The 25,310-nt window shown below is 40.8% G+C and overlaps 1 protein-coding gene across 1 annotated transcript; it reads left to right on the top strand.

Annotated features, from left to right (window-relative positions):
* The first annotated feature begins 6,879 nt into the window (after positions 1–6,879).
* On the top strand, positions 6,880–20,140 carry RIPPLY3 (ripply transcriptional repressor 3). The gene is made up of 5 exons (XM_038377543.2): positions 6,880–6,999; positions 12,251–12,564; positions 13,998–14,064; positions 19,070–19,137; positions 19,949–20,140. The coding sequence occupies exons 2-5, from the start codon at positions 12,392–12,394 to the stop codon at positions 20,097–20,099; spliced, it is 459 nt and encodes a 152-aa protein (XP_038233471.1). The 5' UTR covers positions 6,880–6,999; positions 12,251–12,391; the 3' UTR covers positions 20,100–20,140.
* The last annotated feature ends 5,170 nt before the right edge of the window (positions 20,141–25,310 follow it).

Genomic DNA, 25,310 nt, shown 5'->3' with positions numbered 1-25,310 from the left:
CGCTCCCGTGGGACTCCCCGGGGGTCCGCCCCACCCCCCCGTGAACCGCTGTCACCCTCAGAGTGGATTCAGGCACATTTCAGCTGCCGTGTAAGCACAGGTGTGGCCGTCCCGTGTTTGTTTCATGGCTGAAAAGTGCATCCTGCAAAAAAAATGCAAAGTCAAAGTAGGGGTCTAGCACGCCCGGAGGGGGCCCTAAGGAAAGAAGTACAGCAATAGCCATTAATTTGGGGGCGCTAGGAGAAGGAATTAAATTCAAGGGTTTCTCAAACGTCATTGCACTGTGATCCCCTTCTGACAACAAAAATTACTACAGGACCCCAGGAGGGAGGACCAAAGCCTGAGCCCACCCAAGTCCCACTGCCCCGGGAGGGGGGAGTATAAAGCCCAAGCCCAGTGGAGCCAAAGCTGAAGCCCCGGGGAGGGGCCTGTAACTTGAGCCCCGCCATCCAGGGCTGAAGCTCTTGGGCTTCAGCTTTGGCCCCATGCCATGGGGCTCAGGCTTCAGCCCCTGACCCCAGCAAGTCTAACGCCAATCCTGGTGACCCCTTTAAAACAGGGTCACGAGCCCCTTTGGGGTCCCAAGCCCCAGTTTGAGAAACGCTGACCTATTCTAATATGACTGTTTATTTTCACTCTTTTGTGTATTTCATTCTGACCAAAAGCAAACAAACGCAGAAATAAATATAAATGTTACTGGGAGACCAACTGGGAAAAATATTCAATCTTCCTTCCAATACAAAAGGCTACTATAGCGTTTTAAAAGCAAATCCTAAAAAAAAGTCTTTGTTTAGGATTTAGGCTTTACCAGAGGCATGAGATTTTGATTGCAGAATCTGGATTTTAAGACCCAACCTGATTCTACAAGCAGATCCATATAAATGGACCCCTAAACTTCTGTGGAACCCCACTAGCTTCAATGGAGCTCTGAGAGGATGCAGGGGTTTGTCCACATGGAGTTTATTGCAGGACTGAAAGGATAGACCTAGATCTTGTGAACACTTGTACATATACTCACTTTTATACTTGTAAGAAGTCCTGTTCAATTCATTGGGACACAAAGTTTACAGGCATGAAGTTAGGCATATGTGCAACTATTTGTGGGATGCCTTAATTTGCAAGTTCTCCAGCCCAGGTGGATGGTGACTACATCTTTACTTGTTTTATGAGGCACCAACCACCTCTCTGGGCACTTAAGTTTATTTTTAATGTATCAAGGAAATTTGAATAGGTCAATAATAGTGATTTGTTTCAGTCCTGTCTTTATTCAGTGATTTTCTCCCCAGATCATAGGAAAAAGGAACAAAAGCAATATACACTGAAAATAAACTGATAAATCTGACAGGGAATAAAGACTGAGTGGCAACATGAGTAACTCCCTTCATGCTAAATGCCACATCACCGATGCTATTGATACTGAATTGAGGACACAAAGTATAGGATAAAATTAATATGAACCTACGTGCACAAGTGTAATGTGGTTCCATTCACTGCTAGGGCACTTCTTCCTAGTTGTTTCGGAGATTAGCTTTTTCCAGGTCCAACATCCCCTTCTGTCACTTGTTGTGTGTTCTGCTGCCTCTCTGTGAGACCTTGGGTGCTCTCCCTTTGTGGTTTGGCCCTCCACCCAAGTCACTATTTGATTTCCTCTTTCCAGGATATTAATGTCTTTCCACAGAAATTGTCTCCACCACTCTTCTCGTTCACTGCCCAGATGGTGCCACTTGCACAGGAAGCCAGGCCCACCCTCTACTTCAGGTTCTATCTCAGGGACCTTCTAACCAGCAGCCAAGGTCTGCACTATCTTAAACCTTATTACCCTTTCCCAAAGCTTTTCCCCCCTACATCCTTTCCTCAAAGTTTCTTTCCTTCCCTCTCTTTCTAATATCTAGAAAGTGACTGCAGGCTCCCTGGCTGTAACCTTTTTCTGTTGCCAGCTTCCTGGCTTTATGCCAGCCTCACTGGTTCCTTCTCAGCTGGGCTCCATCATCAATCCAGGGTTACTTAAGCCACAGCTGAAGGGAAATGTGTGGCCTACCTGGTTAATTGGTCCCTTCTCAGCTTCATTAATCCTTCCTAGGCTGGTATGGAGGTGAACTCCCCATCACAACAAGCCAAGTGATGTTTGATGCTAAAATAAGGCTACAAGCCTGTAGAGGAAAACTGTTTTGATGCACAGGTTGCTCATAAGCAGAATTGAAAAGGACAACATTTAGTCCTACTGCTTATCTGATACGATGTCAGGGATGACATAACTAGTGCTTGAATTCAAATAGAAAGTGCTGGTATGCTTCCCTTTCCACCTATTATAGCCTAGATTGGCTCAATGTTTCTCTGTCAGGTACTTATTGTCGTAGTATCTGAGCATCTTATATTTTGTTCTCACAAGATACTTAGTAGAGTATTATCCCTATTTTATAGAAGGGACATTTAGATACAGGGAGATTAAGTGACTTGCCCAAGGTATTTGGCAGAGTTAGAAATTGAATCCAAATCTCCAAAGTCCCACCATCTTAGTCATCTTTCCGTCTCTTGATATGAGGCCCCTCCACTCCTAATTTTTGGTCCCAACTTTTACATTTTTCCTCCATTTCTCCTCAACTCTAGTTGTGATACATACAGCAAGTATATCAAATGGTTCACCATTAATGAATGGTTCACGACTACTAGTTTGCTCCTTCCATATCAAGTAAACATAAGGGGCCTTTCAGAGCTGTTCTTTCTCAGTCCCTTCACCATTGCAACCATGGAGGTTGGAGAAGGTGCTATCATATGGATCACTGCAGCCACCTGGATAACACCATTACTATAAGAATGACATTTTATATCAACCATAAACACTAACACATCTCCAGAAAGTGGATTCTATTTTACAAACATTCCTTCTCCCAGGCAGCTGAGGGAGAGATAAAGGAATGATTTGACTTCTGCTTTCAGTAAGGATGTGCTATCACTATTCTGATATACAATATTTTGTGTGGGTACAGGGGATTTAATGGCTCAGCACACTGATAGATTAAAGAGTCTCACCTTTAGGTCATTGCATCACAGATGTAAATAAAACACTAATCATGCATAATATACATGTAGGCAAGAGTTAGAATAGAAGATTGAGTTCTATTTCTAAGTCAGTTTTAACTCAAGTCTTATTTGCTGTCACTGGTGTTATATAGCAACTTATATACTCAAGCACAATAGAATAATGTATTCTGTATTTTATAGCTAAAGTACTTACCAAGTATGAGATCTTACCTGGTACTTGGATTGACTCTTACCTTGCTAAAAATGGATACAACAATGACACTTGGCCCTATCCCAGTATGCATCATTATTCCTTAAAGGAATAGCATCTCCATCATCATAGACTTTACGTCTAGCTAAAGATCCAATAGTCTTTTTTTAGGCCAACCACTAGAGGGCAAAATAATCAAACTGATAAGCCTGATTTCACATAGCAGATGGTTGCAATACAGGCAATATAAGGCAGTTTGCTACACTGAATGAAAGTGCAGGATGGCTGTTGCGGGAAGGTAGCGTGGGGGAGGAAAGCTGCATGACCCCAAGTCTGCCTGTGCATAGGCTACAAATATGTTCCTGTAGCTGCAGGTGAAGCAACAGGTGGGTTCCTAGAAAGCCCTCCTTCTTCCTGTGGTAGATTCTAATATGCTAGTTACTTCAGGAGTAGCTCATGTGTACATGGATTACTCCTGGGGTAATTATGCACCACTGTGCATGCGAAGAATTGATGTCCCCCACAGATTTATTTGCTTCCCCACAGAAAAATTACTTTCTGACAGGGAACCAAAGAGAAGCCACAAGAGCGGTCATGCGACCCTCCCCAGCAATATGTTTCGGGTGCCCAGGGCAGCTGGCAGAGGTAAATCACCATGGGGCAGAGGGCGGGACTGGGGAAGACCCGGCTGGTGGCTCCTACCCAGCGCCGGTCTCAGCTGCTAGTCCTGGCTTGGCTGGGGAGGACGGGAAGGGAGACTTCCTCTTCCACTGCACAACATCCAAGGCCATGTTAGATCCACCCCCAGATTTCTCCCCCAGCTGTAGGAAGCTCTGCAAACTCTTCCCCACACTTCCTGCACCCATCACTCCTCAGCTGCAGGGAAGGGGTTACTGTACAGGAAGCTGCTCCCCCATCCACCCAACCCCTGTGTATCCAGACCCCCTCATACCGAGACTCCCCAACAAGCCCCACTCCCCCTTCACCTGGACCAGCCCAATGAGCTCCACTCCCCCTGCACCTGGACCACCCCGATGAGCCACCTGCACCCGGATCCCCACCCTACCAAGCCCTAACCAGCTGTACCTTGATCCCCACCCCACTGAGCCCCACTCCCCCAGCATCTGGACTCTCCACTGAGCCCCCGCACACCCCAGATTCCCTGCCAAGCTCTATTCCTTCCCCCACACCCAGATCCCCCACCCCGGCTGAGCTCCAACCATGTTCACCTGGACCCTCCTGCAGATTCCCATTACTGTTACATCCAGAACCCCACACACACACCTGGATCCCCCATTGAGCCACCCGAACCCAGATTGCCCCACACAAAAACCTCTCCACACACCTGGATCCCCCCCCACACTAAGCCCCTTCACACTTGGATCCTGCCTTGCTGAGCCTGCCTGCGCACACCTGGTGCACCTGGCACAGAGGCACAGGTCCCTGGGGTGTTTCTGGGGCCAGGGTTGGGTGCAGCCTCACTGCTGAGTCTGTGCCCTGGCGGGGGAGCTGTACAGTGATCTCCCACCTCTGTGCAGCCAGTGGCCTGTGCTCCCCAGTGCCATGCTGGAGCCTCCACATTTATCTGACAAATAAAATTTGCAGAATTTTAAAATATTGTGCACAAAAATTTTTTTTTTGGCACAGAATTTTTAATTTTTTGGTGCAGAATGCCCTCGGGAGTAAGGGATATAGTTTCAGGCATCATCCAACTAGGCCAGGCTTCTCTGTTCTGCTGTCACAGCACTCAGCTCAGTCAAGCACATATACCTTGGCCCTTCAGTACCACAAATGGACAGCTTGATCCTAACAGTTTAATAGTGAGTGTTTGAATGAAGAGTAAGGAGCAAAAAAAAGCACCTTTGACATAACTTTAGACTCCCACAACAAACTGTTGAAACTGTTTAAACTGTTGTATGCGGTGTTGTTGTAGCCGTGTTGGTCCCAAGATATTAAGGAGACATGGTGACTGAGGTAATATTAGGGTGAGCCGATAGCAAGTGTGAAAAATCGGGACACTTTTTGTGTGTGTGTGTGTGTGTGGGGAGGGTTATAGTTGCCTTTATAAGGCAAAGCCCCTAATATTGGGACCATCCCAACAGTATCAGGACGTCTGGTAACCCTAGGTAATATCTTTCATTGGACCAACTTCTATTGGTGAGAGAGAGAACCTTTCGAGCTTACACAGAGCAGCTCACTCAACTTGTCTCTCTTTTGAAACTGTTGGCAATTTCAGCAGAAAGGTTAAGACATGAAAACTGAACTATTCTCTCCCCACTAGGTCAAACTGGAGGAACACTTGGGCTTGCACTCCTACAGCCCATCCCGTCCCTGTTCTGTGAATAGAGGACTACACTAATTCTGAAACTGAGATTTTACTTTATTCAGAATGCGCTACATAGGTCAAAACACTTACATAAGTACATCAAAAGAGAGTAAAAGAAGCAAAGCATACATTCTCGGGGAGAGCCCTGAACTCTGGAATTCACTTCCTCCACACTAGTCCAACAGAGCGGTTTCTGCTGACCTTCAGAGCACATTGTGAAACCCCATCTGTTTATTTAATCTTTGCTTGATGGGACAGGTACTTTTGTTTAACCATGAGGTTAATCCTTCAGTGACATTGAATGTGATCAGCTATGTTTTGATAACTAACTTTTTTTTTTTACCTGGGAGAGTCAAGAATGGCATTTTTATTCATTATAAATAAAAATACATATTAAAAGCAGAACATGGAACCAAATCAAACCACAGATACAATAGAGATTAAAGCAAAACCAACCTGTTCCCTATCTGTGTACGTGTTTTGCTTCTATAGTATAGCATACCTGAAATGTCCAGGAAGTACAAATTGTTTGATTTTTCTTTGTTGGCTTCATTTCTAAGGGAGGGTGCACAAATAAAATGTCTTCTAGCTGAACACTGTTTGCTTATTTGTGATATCCTATGTATCGTACAGAGTGAACAAAACCTCTCCCTGTTTAAAAAAAAATAAGGAAAGGATATTAAAGTCAGACATTTAGCAAGAAGGCATGAGGATACCTATGCTAGAGTAGCAAAAGAGGTTTAAGAGAGAAAAAAGAAACAAAAAACAAAAAAAAATACAAAATAAGAATTGGGGGAAAATATCAATACCAAAAGCAGCCTGGAAGCTTTGGTTTCTAGAAGTGCATACTTTCCTTTTAGGAAAGAAATGGGTAGAATCAGAGCTAAATTCTGCTCACTTACACAAGTGTGAAACCAGACTAGCTCTTGTGACTTCACAGCCTTATTATAGTGCAGTTTAGACTTTGTCAAGACAAAGCAGGGAAGTACTGATCAATTAAAGTTATGAACAATAAATTAGACTGTCTTCCATTTTTATTTTATAGCAATTAAGAACTTGTCTACAACTTGCAAATTTATCATAAAAGCTATTCTGTAATAATTAGTCCAAAATAGTTATTTCAGTATAAGCTCCCATGCGCATGCACTTATGTTCTTTGGTGTTGTGTCAGTGTGTCTTATATACACATAGAGTGTCCACACTGGAGCTTGTACCAAAATGATTATTCTGAAATAGCTAATCTAGTGAATTTCCAAATGTAGACAAGCTTTAAAAGGGACTTGGAAGCCAGTGTGAGTAATCCACTGCCTCTCCCTTCTGCAGAGAACAATGAAAGCCATGTGATTATGGGAAATTAGGACACAGAGCACAGAAGAGTATTTAAAGAGAAGTTTTTACAAACTGATAGAGTTGAACAGGACTGATACTTTAAGTTCTGTGGGTGAGCTAGAAGCCAAAAGCTGTCCCTGAGATTTTTTTTGTCTGCAATTTATGACTATAAAGACTTATTCTGTGCTGTCTTCTGTTTAATACATGATGGTCTTCAAAACTATATCTTTATTTAAAACTTTTACAATTCCTGTTAGACTAAAACAACACATTAGGGCTATATTTTGTTCTTGGTTACACCTATTTAAATCCAGAGTAACTCCTATTTATTTTTCAATCCTGCAAAGACTTATACATGTAAGTAGTCATCCCACAATGGGACTACTCACTTGCATAAAGAGGAACACATGCATAAGTAAAAACAACGAGGAGTCCTTGTGGCACCTTAGCTTATGCCCAAATAAATTTGTTATTCTCTAAAGTGCCACAAGGACTCCTTGTTGTTTTTGCTGATACAGACTAACACAGCTACCACTCTGAAACCTGTTGACATGCATAAGTGTTTGCAGGATCAGAGCCCTAATGAACAATTATAGCTACAGTACAACTACTATCAAGTAATGCCAGGTGCAAAAATTATTCTAATTCTTTTATGAGAAACTGAAGCCAAAGGATTACCCCAATCCACCTACCTCACAGCAAATATGTATTTTGAAGGCAGTAAGAATCTGCACCTTGAAACTGAGCAATACTGCACTCAAGAGATACATGGATAGCAGCAGATGCTCCCAAATCAAATCCGGTGCTTTTTTGTCCTTGAGGTCATGCTTTGAGGAAAGGCATTCTTTTCCCCAGTGAAATATTTTTTTTTTCACTAGAAAGGATACTGAGTAGAGAGGATTTATGCAAAGATGTGGATAGTAACATATTCATCAATTAAATTCAAAAGAATGTAGATACATTTACATATTTCTCCTCAAAGGCAATAAAATCACCTACTGAAGCAAAGTCCCCAAATACCAATAAAACAGTGTTAGGGCCTGATCCTGACAAGTACAGAGCACCTATAAATCCCAATGAATTCAAAATCAGACCCTTCTATCAAAGCTACATTCAGACAATATCAGAAGTATGGGAAATGCCCCATCCCCACCCCAGTGCAAGGAACAGCATATGAACAGATAAACATTAACAATCAAAATGCTTTTGATGGGGATTGCACATCCTTACCTTCATTAGACTTCACCAAAATTTAACACTTGTATAAAACATAGTTACATTGTAATGATATTCCCTTAAAAATGGGAAAACTGCTAATGGATTAATGCTGACTTTTTTAAAAAGCCAACTCTCAAGCATTTTTACAGCTAGTACCATTTTACAGAACTAAACTATTTTCCTCAGTCCACACATTTCACTCTTGGAACCATGAGTGGTTCCCCTCCCCCCCAAAAAATTATTAGGAATTAAAGAAAATATTGGTATTAAGGAAGTGATACATATACAAGACAATTCAGAGGGGTAGATTACTTTGTGATGTGAATAACAGGATATACTATCTGCCTAAACAGAGGTAAAGGAAATGATCATTACTCTACAGGTCCTCAGCACTGTTTATGTAACAATAGTCTAGTCCCTCAATGTTTGGGCTTTAGTGGTGCTTTCCTGGGTAGGCAGGAAACCCTGGGGGTTAACATCTTTACTGTTTATGTGTCAAGGCAAAAAATGGTAGCTGTATATCAACAAAACACAATATATTCTAAAGAGATACAGTATTTCAGACTACAAATTCTGCTGATTTTGTTTGGCTTCTTTCAACGATTCCTGCACTTTGCAGAACTCTAGTTGCCTTTTATCTGTGAGAACAGAGTAAGTACTTTAAAAAAAACTATGCAGCCAATTAGAGTTCAAGAGTCCCCTTAGTTATCCCTCCACAATCATCTTGTGCAGACTGACTTTCTTTTGAAGATTCATAAATTAGGGTTAGGAAACAGCACTAACAAAAGTTCTGAATTAGCAAAGCTAACTACTAAAATCCATACTAAAAATGCAGTAAGATTATGGCTGCATAAGTAAGCACTCAAAAGTCAGGAAATGCAAAGGCAATCTTAACTAAGCATGTCAATAGTCCACTGAAGCCAATGAGACTACCCATGCAATTAAAGTTCAACACATAGTTAAGTGCTTTGCTGAACCAGTGCTATAAGGCAATGTTACCTCACATTTTTCTACAACCTTAAATACAGATGTCTAGCACGGAGTAATAGATTTGTTAAAAAATTATACTTCCACTGTAATCAAAGCAGTCCTGTATATCTTTGAGAGATTTGTTTTATGGTAACATTTCTTCATGCTAAGGACTGCATTTTAATAATTTGGGCATTGATCCGCATTAAGATCCAAATTGGGGGATGCTTGCTACCAGCTAAAGCAGGGGTGGGCAAACTACGGCCCGCCAGCTGTTTTAATCTGGCTTTTGAGCTCCCGCTGGGGAATGGGTACGGGGGCTGCTCCACTTGGCTCCCAGAAGCAGCAGCATGGCTCCTTCTCCAGCTCCTACGCGTAGGGGCAGCCAGGGGCTTCTGTTCTGCACACTGCCCCTTCCCCAAGCACTGCACCTGCAGTTCCCATTGACTGGGAACTGCAGCCAATGGGAGCTGCAGGGGCGGTGCCTGCGGACGGGGCAGCGTGCAGAGCTGCTTGGCCGCGCCTCTACATAAGAACCGGAGAAGGGCCATGCCACTGCTTCTAGGAGCCACTTGAAGTAAGCGCCGCCTGGAGCCTGCACCCCTGAGCCTCTCCCCATACCCCAACCCCCTGCTCCAGCCCTGTTCCCCCTCCCGCTCTCCAAACCCCTCAATCCCAGCCCAGAGCACCCTGCTACACCCCAAACTCCTCATCCCCAGCCCCACTCCAGAGCCTACACCCCCAACCAGAGCTCTCACCCCAACCCCAATTTTGTGTGCATTCATGGCCCACCACTCAATTTCTACTCCCAGATGTGATCCTCGGGCCAAAAAGTTTGCCCACCCCTGAGCTAAAGTCTCACTGAAGTCATTGGGCACATGAGCCCAAGCATCTACCCATATAGATCTGATTGCATGATCCAGGACTTAGTCATCAGCTATCCTTTTCATCTGGCAGCACAACTTCTCTTAGTAGGCATTTGACAACAAAGCTAATTTAGACCCTGATTCAATTAAAATAAATGAAATTATTCATGTGCTGGAAGTTAGGCAATACTTAAGTACCTTGTGAATAGGGGCCATGAGTGCTTTTTTAGGTTGCCTAGATATGCCAGCAGATTTTTGCTTTTATTTCATGTTGTATACTTAATACATTGTTATTTAAATACCATTCACTGTATTTTTCATACAAGTTGTTAGTGACCCTTTATTGGCATACAAAGTATAGTGCACAGAACAAGATGCTATGCGTGTATTTAAAGCAGTAGAAAATATTATATAGATTTTATATATATATATATATATATATATATATATATATATATATATATATGCACACACACCCCGTTATTTGAGAAATGCTATGTTCATGCAATTAAACACTAGAGCAGGGGTGGGCAAACTTTTTGGCCCGAGGGCCACATCAGGGTTGCAAAACAGTATGGAGGGCCGGGTAGGGAAGGCTGTGCCTCCCCAAACAGCCTGGCCCCTGCCCCCTATCCACCGCCTCCCACTTCCCGCCCCCTGACTGCCACCCTCAGAACCCCTGACCCATCCAACCCCCCCGTTCCCTGTCCCCTGACTGGCCCCCCAGGACTTCCACCCCTTATCTAACCCCCCTGCTCCCTGTCCCCTGACCCCTATCCACACCCCAGCCCACTGACAGGCCCCCCCGGGACTCCCATGCCTACCCAACCCCGCCTTTCCCAATCCCCTGACTGCCCCCCCAGAACCTCCACCCCAGTCCAACCGCCCCCTGTCCCCTGCCCCTTACCAACCATCCGCCCCCCTTACCATGCTGCTTAGAGTGGCAGGACAGGTTTATTGGAAAGCCTGGGAGGTGGGCGGGCACAAGCTGTGTTGCCTGTGCGGAGGCGTGGCTGCAGGGGAGGGGGGACAACAGGGGAGGGGCTGGGGTGAGCCTCCGCGCCCGGGAGCTCAGGGGCCAGGTAGGACAGTTCCGCTGGCTGGACGTGGCCCGCGGGCCGTAGTTTATCCACCTCTGCACTAGAGTAACACACTGCATGAGGAGGCAGATGTACGTTGTGCAAGTTTAACTGGGCATCCTCAGCCATTCCTAGAGCAGTGCTGGAATAACTTAGGTCTCTGATCCTAAAGTTTGTGACTTACTACTGACAGCCTATGGATGTGTGGTTATCGTAAGAAAAATGAATGTAAAAATGGCACCTGCTCAACAGATCCAATTTCTGTATATTTTCAAAGTGATCTGTTTACTTCGTTAAAAAAAATTAAAACGATTGTTTACACACTGTTAGCTCTGCAGTGCTAACAAAAATATACAAGAATGAACTAAATTCTATTCTGGCTCACACCTCAAGAGATTTTTAATTTTTTTTGCTAAGCACCGGCTACAGAACATTTATTACTTATGATGGTGCAAAAGCTAGAAGGGAGCCAGATTCACTGTCAGATCCAGCTTAAGCTGCAGGGATGGCAGCTAGGAAAATAAGTATTTTAACCTATAAAGTGAGCAAATGTGATGATTTTCCATAGCACTGAAAATCAGGTAATGTTACCAACTGCAATAAATCTATTCTTGTACAATATAATAGTCTGTGTGTAATTAGTGGTCCAAATTAAGGCAATGGGCCGGAAAGCTTAGAAAAGATTTATTCCTATCTCACCCTGGTAGTTTAAAATATGTACTATATGCAGTGTAACAGCAGGACCTCAAAGCAGTGGCATTGATTAGACAGCATGCTTTGTTGGAGGATGTATTCTCTCTTAGCATCAGCTTTCTCCTCCTAGCGACCAAACAGATCAAGCTTAAAAGGAACATCCTCTGTTTTTAAGGCTGTTATTAGGTTTGCATTTTAAGTTACCATCTTCCTTCACCCTTGTATTTTTTCCTTTTGTTGAAATCTGGAACTGACAGACTGTTTTGTAATTTTAAAACAAAGGTCTTTTTTAAAGTCACCTGTGAACTGGATTGGTATTTTTTCCATTTGTTTTGTTAGATATTTGAAGCTGAAGATTTTCCTACTTAATTTTTATTTACACACAAATACATATATTCACAACGTACTTCACATAAAACAAAAACAGGTAAAAAGATGCAGTACAACAAAGGCAGAAAGATAAACAGTTTAGGTTATTTCCACTATAATGTGCTGATTAAAGTAAACTAAAGTACTGTATTTATTACACTCTCCATAGAACATCATGACAACAGGAAAACTTTGAAATAGTTGGAGGAGATAGAGGGGAACTCATTAAGGCCATATCCCTCCATTTACCTGAAGGCTTGCTTGTTTTAGGTAAGTACTCTTGAGTAGCTGCAATAAAGGAGGAGCTGAAATGCCTGGAGAAGCAGCCAGCCAGGCACAGGAACACAAAACAGCCGACAGGCAAGCAAGCACTATGGAGGCTGAAGCTGCTAAATTCTTGATCCAGGCTACAGTGACTCAGATCTGTCATTCTTCCAGAGATATCCAGCCGCATTCTCTCCATCCAAGAGAGCAGCCAGAAAGGTAAGACAGAGAAAAGGAGAAATGCTTCCTCAACAACCCAGTTTTAAAAATCTCTAGCAGGAATACTATGTAGCTACAATGGGCAAAGACAGGACTTGCATAAAGGCAGGCATTCAGTTCCTGGAGAAGCAATTCAGTGTTCTCTCTAACTATGGACAAAAATTTTCATTAAAATAACACCACCTGCTAAATTACACTGTGGGATCCATACCACTTCCAAAGTCATTTAAATAGCTAGCCTATCTAGTTGTTTAGACTTTAAGTGCAGGTTGCACATAATCAATCTGACCTTCTCTAATAGCTGATTGGAAACAGACTGCACCATAAAGAACTACCAGCTTAAAAAATAAAATTAAAAAAAAACACTTTTCCGTTTTATCTCCTATTTTTACATGTTAAAAACATATTACAGAGCTGGTGAGAATTTTTATTTTTGCAAAAAAATGTCTTTTTTAATTGAAGAAGGTTTCCAAATGATAATTTTTTCATTCAGCTCTAGTTACAAATAAGGTTACTTTAACTGAAAGATAAGAACTGTTTTTTCAGTTTATTTACTTTGAGCATTTGACAGCAGTTAGAGTATAATCAGTTTCACTCTTTCCCCTTTGTGTGGGTATTTAGTTACAGAGGAGAGAAAAGACATTTAAAAATAGGTAAATGTGATTGTAAAACTAAACAATTATTAGAGGGGAGAAAGAGGCTGGTGTAGTACAAGAAACTGCTTACGTTTTTATTAAACTGATTAGATTTCAAGTTAGCAGCATCACTTTAATGCAATAAAGTGCCGACTTAATAAAAACAGATCAGCTACCCTGTGATGAAAATATAAGCAAAAAAAAAAATCAAGTTGATCATGCAAAGCCAGGTGCAATCCACTTTAATTAGGAATACCTATTTGGGATATCATAAAGACAAGGTAAGCAAGGTAATTTCTATTGGACCAACATCTGTTGGTGGAAGGGACAAGCTTCAGAGCTCTTCCTCATGTCACTGAGGAATTGAGATAGTATAATTCAATAAACTACCTAATTTATTTCATGAGTAATAAGATTAATAAGAAGTTAAGTATATTCTATAAATTAAACATTCTAAAAAATTATTTAAATGTAATCCCTTGGTGAGCCTCTTGGATTGTGAAATCAGTTAATATTGTATCAATAGCTAATATGTGGGACTAACCATTTATCCAGTTCAGACTTTCCTTTGATATTAATTTTAGTGCATGTAAACTGACAGCACATAGAGAAGCCCACGGGGAGAATAAGATCTACCACTGAAATCACATTTACCCATATCAATGTGTTGAGACAAAAATAAACTTATTTCAAAGGCACAGATAGCATGTAATGAAGGTAACTGTAATTGCACTGAAATGTGCCAATTATCATAAAGAATTACCTATGAGAGTGTGTGGTTCTTCATTAAACTTTCAGCAACTCTACCTTATGGAGACCCTGGATTCTCACAGCAAGAGATGCTGAACTGGGACATCAAGGAATGGTAAGGTTAAATTCTGGAAAAAAATCATCAAAGAAAGCCAAGTATGTTTAAAAAAAAAAAGTCAAAACGAGGAGAACATAGGACGCCAATTTTCTTCTTATAAAAGTTAGGGCTGTTAAACAACAGAATAACAATTGAAATTTATTAACTATTTTTGGATGTTTTTCTATATTTTCAAATATATTGATTTCTATTACAACACTATACAAAGTGTACAGTGCTCACTTATTATTTTATTACAAATATTTGCAATGTAAAAATGATAAAAGAAATAGTATTTTTAAATTCATCTCATACCATAATGCAATCTCTTTATCGTGAAAGTGCAATTTACAAATGTAGGGGGTTTTTTTGTTACATAACTGCACTCAAAAACAAAAAACAATGTAAAACTTTAGTGCCTACAAGTCCACTCAGTCCTAGTTCTTATTCAGCCGATCACTAAGACAAACAAGTTTGTTTACATTTATGGGAGATAATGCTGCCGGCTTCTGATTTACAGTGTCACCTAAAAGTGAGAACAAGCATTCACATGGCACTTTTATAGCTGGCATTGCAAGGTATTTACAGTCCAGATATGCTAAGCATTCGTGTGCCCCTTCATGCTTCAGCCACCATTCTAAAAGGACATGCTTCCATGCTGATGGTGCTTGTTAAAAAAATAGTGCGTTAATTAAATTTTGACTGAGCTCCTTGAAGGAGAATAGAAAAGGAGTACTTGTGGCACCTTAGAGACTAACAAATTTATTAGAGCATAAGCTTTCGGGAGAATAGTAAGTCTTGTGCTGTTTTACCCACATTCTGCCATGTATTTCATACTATAGCAGTCTCAGATGATGATGATGATGCAGCACATGTTGTTCGTTTAAGAACACTTTCACTGTAGATCTGAGAAAACGCAAAGAAGGTACCAATGTGAGATTTCTAAAGATAGCTACAGCACTCAACCCAAGGTTTAAGAATCTGAAATGCCATCCAAAATCTGAGAGGGATGAGGTATGGAGCATGCTCTCAGAAGTCTTAAAAGAGCAACACTCAGATATGGAAACTACAGAACCTGAACCATCAAAAAAGAAAATCAACCTTCTGCTGGTGGCATCTGACTGAGATGATGAAAGTGAACATATGTCGATCTGCACTGCTTTGGATCATTATCGAGCAGAGCCAGTCATCAGCATGGATGCATGTACCCTGGAATGGTGGTTGAAGCATGAAGGGACATATGAATCTTTAGCGCATCTGGCACATAAATACCTTGCAATGCCGGCTACAACAACGCCATGTGAACGTCTGTTTTCACTTTCAGGTGACATTGTAAATAAGAAGCGGGCAGCATTGTCTCCTGCATATGTAAACAAACTTGTGATTGGCTGAATAAGAAGTAGGACTGAGTGGACTTATAGGTACTAAAGTTTTACTTTGTTTTATTTTTGAATGCAAGGTTTTTTTTGTACATAATTCTACATTTGTAAATTCAACTTTCATGATAAAGGAGATTGCATTACAGTACTTGTATTAGGTGAATTGAAAAATACAATTTCTTTTGTTTTTTACAGCACAAATATTTGTAATAAAAGTAAATATAAAGTCAGCACTGTACATTTTGTATTCTGTGTTGTAATTGAAATAAAAATATTTTGAAAATGTAGACAACATCCAAAATATTTCAATAAACGGTATTCTATTATTGTTTAACAGTGCAATTAATCACAATTAAGCCCTAATAAAAATAGAACAACAGTTTCAAGATACGTTCTTTATAACTCTCGGCTATGGTCTATAAAAAAAACAGAACCTGGGATATGATAGCAGGTGTGAAAGGAAGCACAACAGTTAATGTTGAACAACAATTTCCATTCTAGCACCATTAAAATAACCTCTCAGGCTGAAGGTTTAATTCTTAGTCTCTGCCTAACTGTGAATGGGGTGAAAGAGAGTGAGAAAGTTTGAGCCAAAAAAGTGATTTTTTTTGGACAGTGCTACAGCTAAAACAGCTAGAGAAAAAAGGTTGAAATGGGGTATAAAAATAGTCTTTATTCAAAGGTACTTCTTAATATTCTGGTGATAGTTTTTTTTAATTTTGTTTAGTTCAAAGTACATAGGTATTGACTTCAATGGTAGTATTCATATGCATAAGTGTTTGCAGGATCCTAGCTAAGGCTACAGCTATCCACAATGTACATCTTATGAGGGTCACGGCTTATAGCGATTCCCCTACATTCTAAGATGTTCAGCTGTGGAACACCTCTTCTTCCCTTTTTGTGGGCCTTTTAAGGTTGGCGGCCATTGCTGACCCAACCTTTGGATGGCTCCTGGATGAGATTCCAAGGAGCCAACTCCAGCAGGCTTACAGAAGAATGTACCTACACAGCAGAGTTCTAAGCTTTGCTGGCAGGTACCCATCAGATGAGTGGGTCTCCCACCCAACACTCCTTAGCACATCTGCATCTATGGATACTCAGAACCAGTAGTGAGAACTTGAGGAATGAAGTAGCAAGAAGTTCCAAAGAGACTGGGCAACTTGGAGGAGTTAAGGTTTCCGGGATCAGGTAGCTGTAATACTCTTTATGTTGAAAAAAATCACATCTGTATAGAACGTTTTATGCAACCTATACATGTGGTTTTCAACTGTGCCTGGCTCCCACCAATTTATTCACTGAATGTAGATAGGTCATCCATATTAATTTCTAGGAGCCTGCCACTGTTAAAAAAATTATGCACAGTTCAAACAGCTGGTTTTAATATTAATATTTCCCTTGTTGTCCAGAACCTCCCAACTTGCTCTCTTTTATGCTGCAGGGCCCACCCAAGATCCCCCATTAAACCAGGAGTCTCCACAGTTGGGGACCTAATGAGGAATGAAGGAGAGGAACCTCACTTTGGCACTCCTTACCAGGTGCACAATAGCTGAGGAAGATTCTTGACTACTTTATAAGATGGGGGAAGGGGGAAGGGGGAAGGCCCATTCTAATAGACTTAAGCAAGATTCCTCAGCTACAGAATTCCTATACAGTAACTCCTCACTTAAAGTCATCCCGGTTAATGTTGTTTCGTTGCTGATCAATTAGAGAACATGCTTATTTAAAGTTGTGCGATGCTCCCTTATAACGTTGTTTGGCAGCCGCCTGCTTTGTCCACTGCTTGCAGGAAGAGCAGCCCGTTGCAGCTAGCTGGTGGGGGCTTGGAACCAGGGTGGACTGGCAGCCCCCCATCTGCTTCCCGCTCCCCTAAGTTCCCTGTGCGGCAGCTGCCCAGCAGGCTATCAATTGCCAGCAGTTCAGCTGTCCCTCCCCCCACTGCCATATGCTGCTCCTGCCCTCTGTCTTGGAGCTGCTCCTGGGGACCTTCCTGCACTCCTGGGGGTGCAGGCTCTGGGGTGAGGCTGGGGATGAGGGGTTTGGGGTACAAGACGGTGCTCTGGGCTAGGGTAGGAGGTTGGGGTATGGGGAGAGGCTTAGGGGTGCAGGGTCTGGGCGGCTCTTACCTCAAGCGGCTCCTGGAAGCAGCGGCATGTCCCTTCTCCAGCTCTTATGTAGAGGCTCGGCCAGGCAGCTCTGCACACTGCCCCGTCTGCAGGCACCGCCCCTGCAGCTCCCATTGGCTGCAGTTCCTGGCCAATGGGAACCGCAGGTGCAGCACTTGGGGCGGCGGCAGTGTGCATAGCTGAAGCCCCTGGCTGCCCCACGCATAGGAGCCGGAGAGGGGGCCATGCTGCTGCTTCTGGGAGCCACATGGAACAGCCCCCGAACCCACTCCCCAGCGGGAGCTTGAAGGCCAAATTAAAACAGCTGGCAGGCCAGATCCAGCCCACAGGCCATAGTTTGCCCACCCCTGCACTAGAAGAACCCAGCCCTGCCCACTACTCTGGGTTCCAACCCAGGCACCCTATACGCAGCAGCTACACACTGCTCACCACCTTTATCTCCAGCCCTATCTCTCAGCATCCCTGGGTTCTTCTCCCTCTGCAATCTCAGTGTAAATTCGGCCAGAAATAACCTTTAGCTACTTGTCAGTCTCCTTTGGCCAGAGAGAAACCCACTTCTTCCTTCCTCTGGTCTCAGCCTGGAACTGATATGCTAAGCTCCTGCAGCTCCTTTTATCTGAGCCCGCTGGGCTCTGATTGGCTGTCTCTAGCCCTTGGAGGACCAGTTCTCTCTAATTTTCAAGCTGGTCAGTCCAGTAAGGCCTCTCTAGGCAATGGTGGAGGACCATTTTTGAGGTTATTTTCCTAGTACCTTGCTTTTTCTTGGGGTGGGATGTAGAAGAGCAGCAGGGCTTCCCCAGTACAACCCATCACAGCTTTACAGTACCAAGTTAGTCATTGCAGTATCAGAACCTGTCTAGGTAAATTCAGCAATAGCTATCCATAGACTATCCCCTATAGACAGGGATACAGACTAGATGATCCAAAAAATCTTTTACATCTCTAACTTCTGTGGTACCCTCCTCATTTTGAAAAGTATCATGGGATCTTTGATTTCACTCAGCAGCTCCCTCTCCAGGACCAGGGTAAAAGGGACTTCAGTTTAACATCTCATTCACAGTACCTAATAGTGTAGCATCTCCTAGTATTCCACTGCAGTATCTGCATTGGGAAGGAACACAAACTATGGTGTGGCTTGAGTCCTCCATTTTAGAGGTTATTGCTGCCAGGTGAACCCAGCCAACACAAAAGAAGTATCTTGGTGTGTTTGTTCAGCACCTAGCACAATGGACTGGGGCCACTAGGTGCTATATTACCAAAGTAATAATAATAGTAATATTTTTTTTAAAAATGTTCCCTTTAAAACAAAAGCCTGAAATATTTAATTATTCATTTAGATGGAAGTTTTAAGTATGGTACTTTGAAAATTTAACTCAGTGGAATTATACTCCATGGATGTCTGATGATATAATACCTGAGATTTAATTAATATATATTACTGCATTTTCTTGCCATTACAAGAAAATTGTAAAATCTTAGATAATTTTTACAGCTGTTTCTAAATCACACATGTCTTTACAGTCTGACCTGGACGGTGATCAGAGAAATTTTAGCTCAAAAGGAGCTTTGGGGTTTCAGCATCCAGTGAGGTGAGATGAATCCTATAAGTTGATCCAGGAAAAGTGAAATTTGTATTTTTGTTCTTCAGTCATAAATTCCCTCCATGGCAAAGTGTCAAACTGTGTAATTTACCTGAGAAGACACACAAGGTAAGCAGGATGTGAAGCAACATGCTAAATCATGACATTAGAAAGCCATTGAAAGAGACAATGACATCCTGACAGACCAGACTTACCCCATTGTGAGTCAAGGTTTCATAATTAACATCTCCTCAGAAAAGGAAATTGAAAGTCAAGGTATCTAATAGTACATACCTTCTCCTCCTAGAAGAGAGACACATCTCACTACTAGAACCAACCCACACAAAAACAACAGACCACAGCCTTAAACCAGCCTTCCAGCACCCTTCCTCAAACTCCCCACCACCATTAACAAACAAACACGTCCTCTTCCTGACTATCAAGTCTGCAGAATTCTAGAAAAATCACATTTGCTCGTGTTCTCAGGCACTTTGTCAAATAGAGACCTCTGGCTAACCCAATATTTGACATTCCCCCCACCTCCCAAAAAAGTAACTGGGAATAAATATTCACTACCAACACCAATAGTACCACCCAGGGAAGAGATGGGACTACTTCAGTGAGTCCTTTAGATAGAAGGATGGTTTAAAACATGGAGAGATGAAGAGGAGAGAGAAGCCATCAAGGATGCAGAGGAGCCTCCCTTCCACAAAGAAATGAAGAAATGTAGCCTTCAGACACAAGCCTTGAGTCAGTTAGTCTGGAAGGATTCTTATAGTTTTACATGGTTTTTACAAGTGATTTTGTTTTGTCTTACTAGACTTTATTTGCCCAAATCTAAATCCCAGAAGTTCCTACACAACATTGGAAAGAAGGTTCTGGCCAGTTTTCCAGTACAAGCCACAATTCATTTCTACAATGATGACTCTGATTCTGAAGATGACGAGGAAGAAAGGAATTCAGCTTTGTAATGAACATATTCAGCCTCTGAGGACCATGTAAATCAAGAGACCAAAAAATGGCCTCTAAAGTGTTTACTAGCAAAAATCATATAAACCAAAAAACAGATCTAAAGCTCATGTGAGAATCATCTTCTTGCTGTCACATGAAAAATAGTAGGGTGATGCAAATAGCAACAAACATAGAAGGTTTGTTTTCTTTTTGGGAGGCTTACAGGAACAATAGTCCTTATACCAGTTTTTAGAATTTTAAGTTGCAGAGCTTTGTGTGGTCCCCAAATTCACTCTGGCGGAAATAACATCTGTATTAAAACCATTAATGTCACTTTACCATGGCACTGTGCTCAGCACAAATGCTATTTTATGTTGTGTTTGAAGATGAAAATATATGTCTGATTATGGGAAAAATATACACCCCCCAACACTTCTCTAAATTTGATTTTTTTGGTAAGATGTGTAAAATATACACACACACCCCACACCTCTCTAAATTTGATTTTTTTTGGTGAGATGTGTAAAAATGTGTAGAAACTCATATCCATTGTCCCACTATATCATCTGGAATTCTACCTGTAAGCTGCTACAAATTCTGCTCCCTAAGTAATCAGAAAAGAGCTCTGCCATTAATCAGGAAAAGGTGCCAAAGCATGAATAATAAAATATGATTTAACAGTGAATTAAAGTGTGTATTAGAGAATTTTAAACAACAACAACGACAACAAAGGCTGAGGTATAGCTATAGAAGGACCGTAGATACATGTAAAATGTGCAGAAGAGAACATTAAAGAAGGGTCCAAACTGCAAAATTCAAATCCTATTCTAAACTTTTCTAAAATTTCGTGGGTTTGAAGCTGGGATTTTAGCATAGCTTATTACAAATCAACTATAAAGTTCGGATTTAGAGCGGAACATCCTCTAATTTCTTTTGTGTTCAGAAGCAGGGTGACTAAATTACTGCTTAGTCTTGCTAATTGCTTTCATAAGCCTTTTTAACAACATTATACCAAGTTCATCTTTCTAGCCAAAGCTTTTAAAAATCTGCTTCCTATCGCAGACTTTGACATGTAGGCAGGATTATTTATTCCACCCCTCCCCCGCAAACTTCCAAATTCAAAATATCTCTTCCTAGTTATTCTCTAGTTTCTCACTTGTAGAGTTGGAATATTGTTGTTTGTCTTATAAATATTTTGTACAGTTTCTAGATGTATGAAAATAATTAACTACATCTTATTTTGAGTACAGCCCTGATTATGCAAAGATTTATGTATGTGCTTAACTTTATGTATGTGAATATTTCAGTTGAAATCAGTGGGACTATTCTTGATCCTAAAGTTATGTGCTTGAATAACTGCTTGCAGAATTAGGGTATAAGATATTCCATTGCATTAAATTAGATAGATTGGAACAATATCAATTTTTTTTAAAATGTTCTCTCCTTTGTAAAAACTTGTATAGAGATTAGAAAATAAAATTTCTCACTTTTCATTTGAGAAACGTTAATGTTCTCCTTTTCTCTAAGTTTCTAACGAAATTGAAATGAGCATTGCTATTTATTTCCTTCTTTGTGCTGCAGTCACATGGTTACAGTGTATCTCTGGGAACAGGACAAGTCCAATCCTGTAGTTCTTCATTTAAGTACAGTACACGTATTGTCTTCTATAGGTCATTTTATGTGAGTCATGATTAATCACATGAATAAGGGATCGTAGAATTGGGGCCAATGTTAGTTATCAGCTACTGCACTGGGTGGCAAAGGAACTAGGCTTTGTTTTCATATCATAGTCAGTGCATGATAGTAATGGCAACAATGGAATTTTAAGGAAAAGAGCATATCTGGAATCAGGGAATATCCCCCACTGCAGAATCCAACTGTTTTAAAGACAGATCTAATTACAAAGGGTTCAAAAGGTTTTGAGCATGCATCATTAACATTTTTACGAACTATTCAGTAAATATAAACATTCACCTAAAGAATGCTGTAAAATCCATTTAAACCAAAATCAATTAACTAGTTGGCACACAAAATTTGCATTCACACTTTTTAATCTTGAACAAAGTATATACAAAGAAGTTCTTTAATGCTAATAGTACCCATTGCCTTTCAACTTTAAAGGAGCAGTGGCTGTTTCCATTATAAAACATATTCTGTGTTTTATTCATCCTAAGCTGAAATTTTACATATGAGTTTTGAGACAGGATGTAAATATTATCCAAAAAATAACTGAAGTTATTTAAGCTCTTACTCATACACTTAAATCTAATATTATTAAAGTTCCTTGAAGGGTATGAACTATGACAGGAAAAAAAAACAAGTTAACTAAAACCTTTCCAATTTCACTCATGCCATTATATGTAGAGGGATCTGAGGCCATATAGCGTATGACAATATATCGTCCATTGACTTAATATATTTCGGAAAGAGCCCTTAATATTACACAATACTATACCTTAACACAACTCTGAGTAAAATGCAAGACACATGCACATTGAAAAAAAGACTAAAGCAAAATTCAACAATATGCTCATCAAAAGCAGTATTTAACTTCCAATATAAATATTCTTGATTTTTTGACTCAAACCCTTTGTCATATTATGAGAATACACTAACTCATCAACAGCAAGAAAGAAAGCTAAGAAAAACATAACAGGTACTTACCAGCTGAGAAAAAAAAAATCCAGTATCTACTAGTTACAAAATTGCTCTCCTTGAGAGATGGCTAGTTAACTCTGCAAATTTTTTAAAGGGCTACTAACAGAAATGCATGAAGGGGAAAAAAGTTCCTATAAAGGTCAACTGTGTACAGATGAACATTAATAAGAAATAAGTAAATCACTAGATTATGTGCTCCTGAAGAAAGATGTATTTGTATTGTACATATCATATGCATCTTTGTATGTGTTTATTTAAAAGGGGAAATTATGGTATTTTAAAATAAGAGTAATATTTGATTCAGTGTGAATTACAATATTACATAGCAGAATTTGTTTTTTAAGCAAGCTAGGGCAAGAGGCATATCCAGCAGATAAGATAAATTGTATATATTACAATCCTTCTGGGAGGGAAAACTGGGACAATAAATTTGATATCCCTGCAGTTACTTGGTTTATTGATAAAATAATTCCATGTCCCAGCATCAATAAAACCAGGCTGGTTGAGGAGGAGGTTAGCGAGCCACCAAAAGCCCTTATGGATTGGGGGAAAGCAACATTTCCTGTGGTGTAGGAAAAAATGTTCCAATCTTGCCTTTGCTAAGTGTGATATATATTTCCTGCACCTCATCAGCCTTGTTGAGCAAGGCCATGAACCCCAAACCTAGAGGGCAGACATATTACCTACCATTTTATTTTTATATATGAGTTAATGGGATACACAAGATCACTGCAGACATAATGGAAGAGAACCCAGATCTTTAACATGGTAGTCTAAAATGTTAGGTCAGGTCTACACATTTTCTTTGATCTGAAATTAATTTCTTTCCCCAGGCACTTTTTAAACATAAAAACAAAGAAAATGATGGGGTAGATTCAAACCCCCACCATTAAGCCAAGTAGTTAGGATGCTTGCTTGGGATGTGGAAAACCTCCTCTGCCTTATGTGATGCAAGGATTTTAATTTAAGTCCCCCACAGTACAGAAGAGTGCCCTAATCTAGTGGTTCTCAACCAGCGGTATGTGTACCCCTGGGAGTATGGAGAGGTCTTACGGGGTACATCAGCTCATCTAGATATTTGCCTATTTTACAACAGGCTACATAAAAAGCACTAGCAAACTCAGTACAAACTAAAATTTCATACAGATAATGGCTTGTTTATATCACTCTATATTCTGTACACTGAAACGTAAGTATAATATTTATATTCCAATTTATTATAAGATGGTAAAAATGAGAAAGCAAGCAATTTTTCAGTAATAGTGTGCTGTGACACTTTTGTACTGTTATGTCTGATTTTGTAAACAAGTAGTTTTTAAGTGAGGTGAAACCTGGGGATACGCAAGACAAATCAGACTCCTGAAAGGGATACAATACTCTGGAAAGATTGAGAGCCACTGCCCTAATCACTGGGCTGTGGGGTATTTTGCCAATGGTGGCTCTCAAACTCTTCTATTGATGCCATTCCATGTGTATAAATAATGAAATAGCCCTTTGAACAGGGACTTGAATTTGGGTTTCCTACATCAGAGGTATATGCCCTGACCAACAGTCAATAGGAGCATTTCTACTTGTGCGCTCTGGGTCAATGACTATTAATATATTTTATACAAAGTGGAACAGCTTCAACAGGAGATTGAAAAATCACTATCTATTGCCCAGTGATAATAGGGCATTATCCTGTAATGGAGGAGATGTTTGCCAAGTTCAAATCACTGTTCCTAATCAGGTAGAGGAGGGAAAACAACTGAGGTCTCCCACAATCCAGGTGAGTACCCTAATCTGGGAGCTAAAGGTTAAAAGGGAGACAGCACCTACTCCACTATAAATGTTGCCTAAGTCATCCACCCATAAATGTTGGCAAAAACTATCAAATTCACTTACAATTTTGCGGCAAAGCTGCATTTTCCAACAAAAACTATTTGTCTGAAAATTTTCACCCAGTTCTAGTCCAGGGTTCAAACTGATCTGTTGACACAAGAGATGTTGCTATGGTTGCATGTGAGTGATTTTATTTTTCAATTTTCTTTGTAAAACCTCCTGATTTATTTAATTCATATAATGAAAAAAACAGCCTGTGACACATATTTGTAATTTAAGAACTATTATAATCTGTAATGGAAGAAAATCCAGGTGTTTCATACTTAGTCATCTCCCCCTCTTCCTTACTTTGTCCTGCCCCCTAAGACCTACCCATGGAGGTACACCAATCCTGAATTTAAAAAACAAAACAAGAAGTAAACAAACACAAACTTTGTATCGTGACAGTTAAGGCTGCTTCAGGACATATCCAACCAACTCAAAAAGCATGGTAATAATAAGTTAAGGGGAAAATCTGTGTTCCTTCCCAATTTCACTGTCTGCAACGTTGTCAGTAACAAACTAAAGCTATGGCCACATTTAAACTGCTGTTGCTGTAGCATATCAGTGTAGACACTCATTACAGTGACTTGAAGGGTTGTCCCATTGCTGTTATGAATCCACCTCCTCGAGAGGCAGGAGCTAGGTAAATAGAAGAATTCTTCTGTCCACCTAGCATGGTCTACACCCAGTATTAGGTCAGCTTAACTATC

The sequence above is a fragment of the Dermochelys coriacea genome, chromosome 1 (genome assembly GCF_009764565.3).
Source record: "Dermochelys coriacea isolate rDerCor1 chromosome 1, rDerCor1.pri.v4, whole genome shotgun sequence".
Classification (NCBI taxonomy): domain Eukaryota; kingdom Metazoa; phylum Chordata; order Testudines; family Dermochelyidae; genus Dermochelys; species Dermochelys coriacea.
This window is presented reverse-complemented; position numbering and strand designations above follow the sequence as displayed.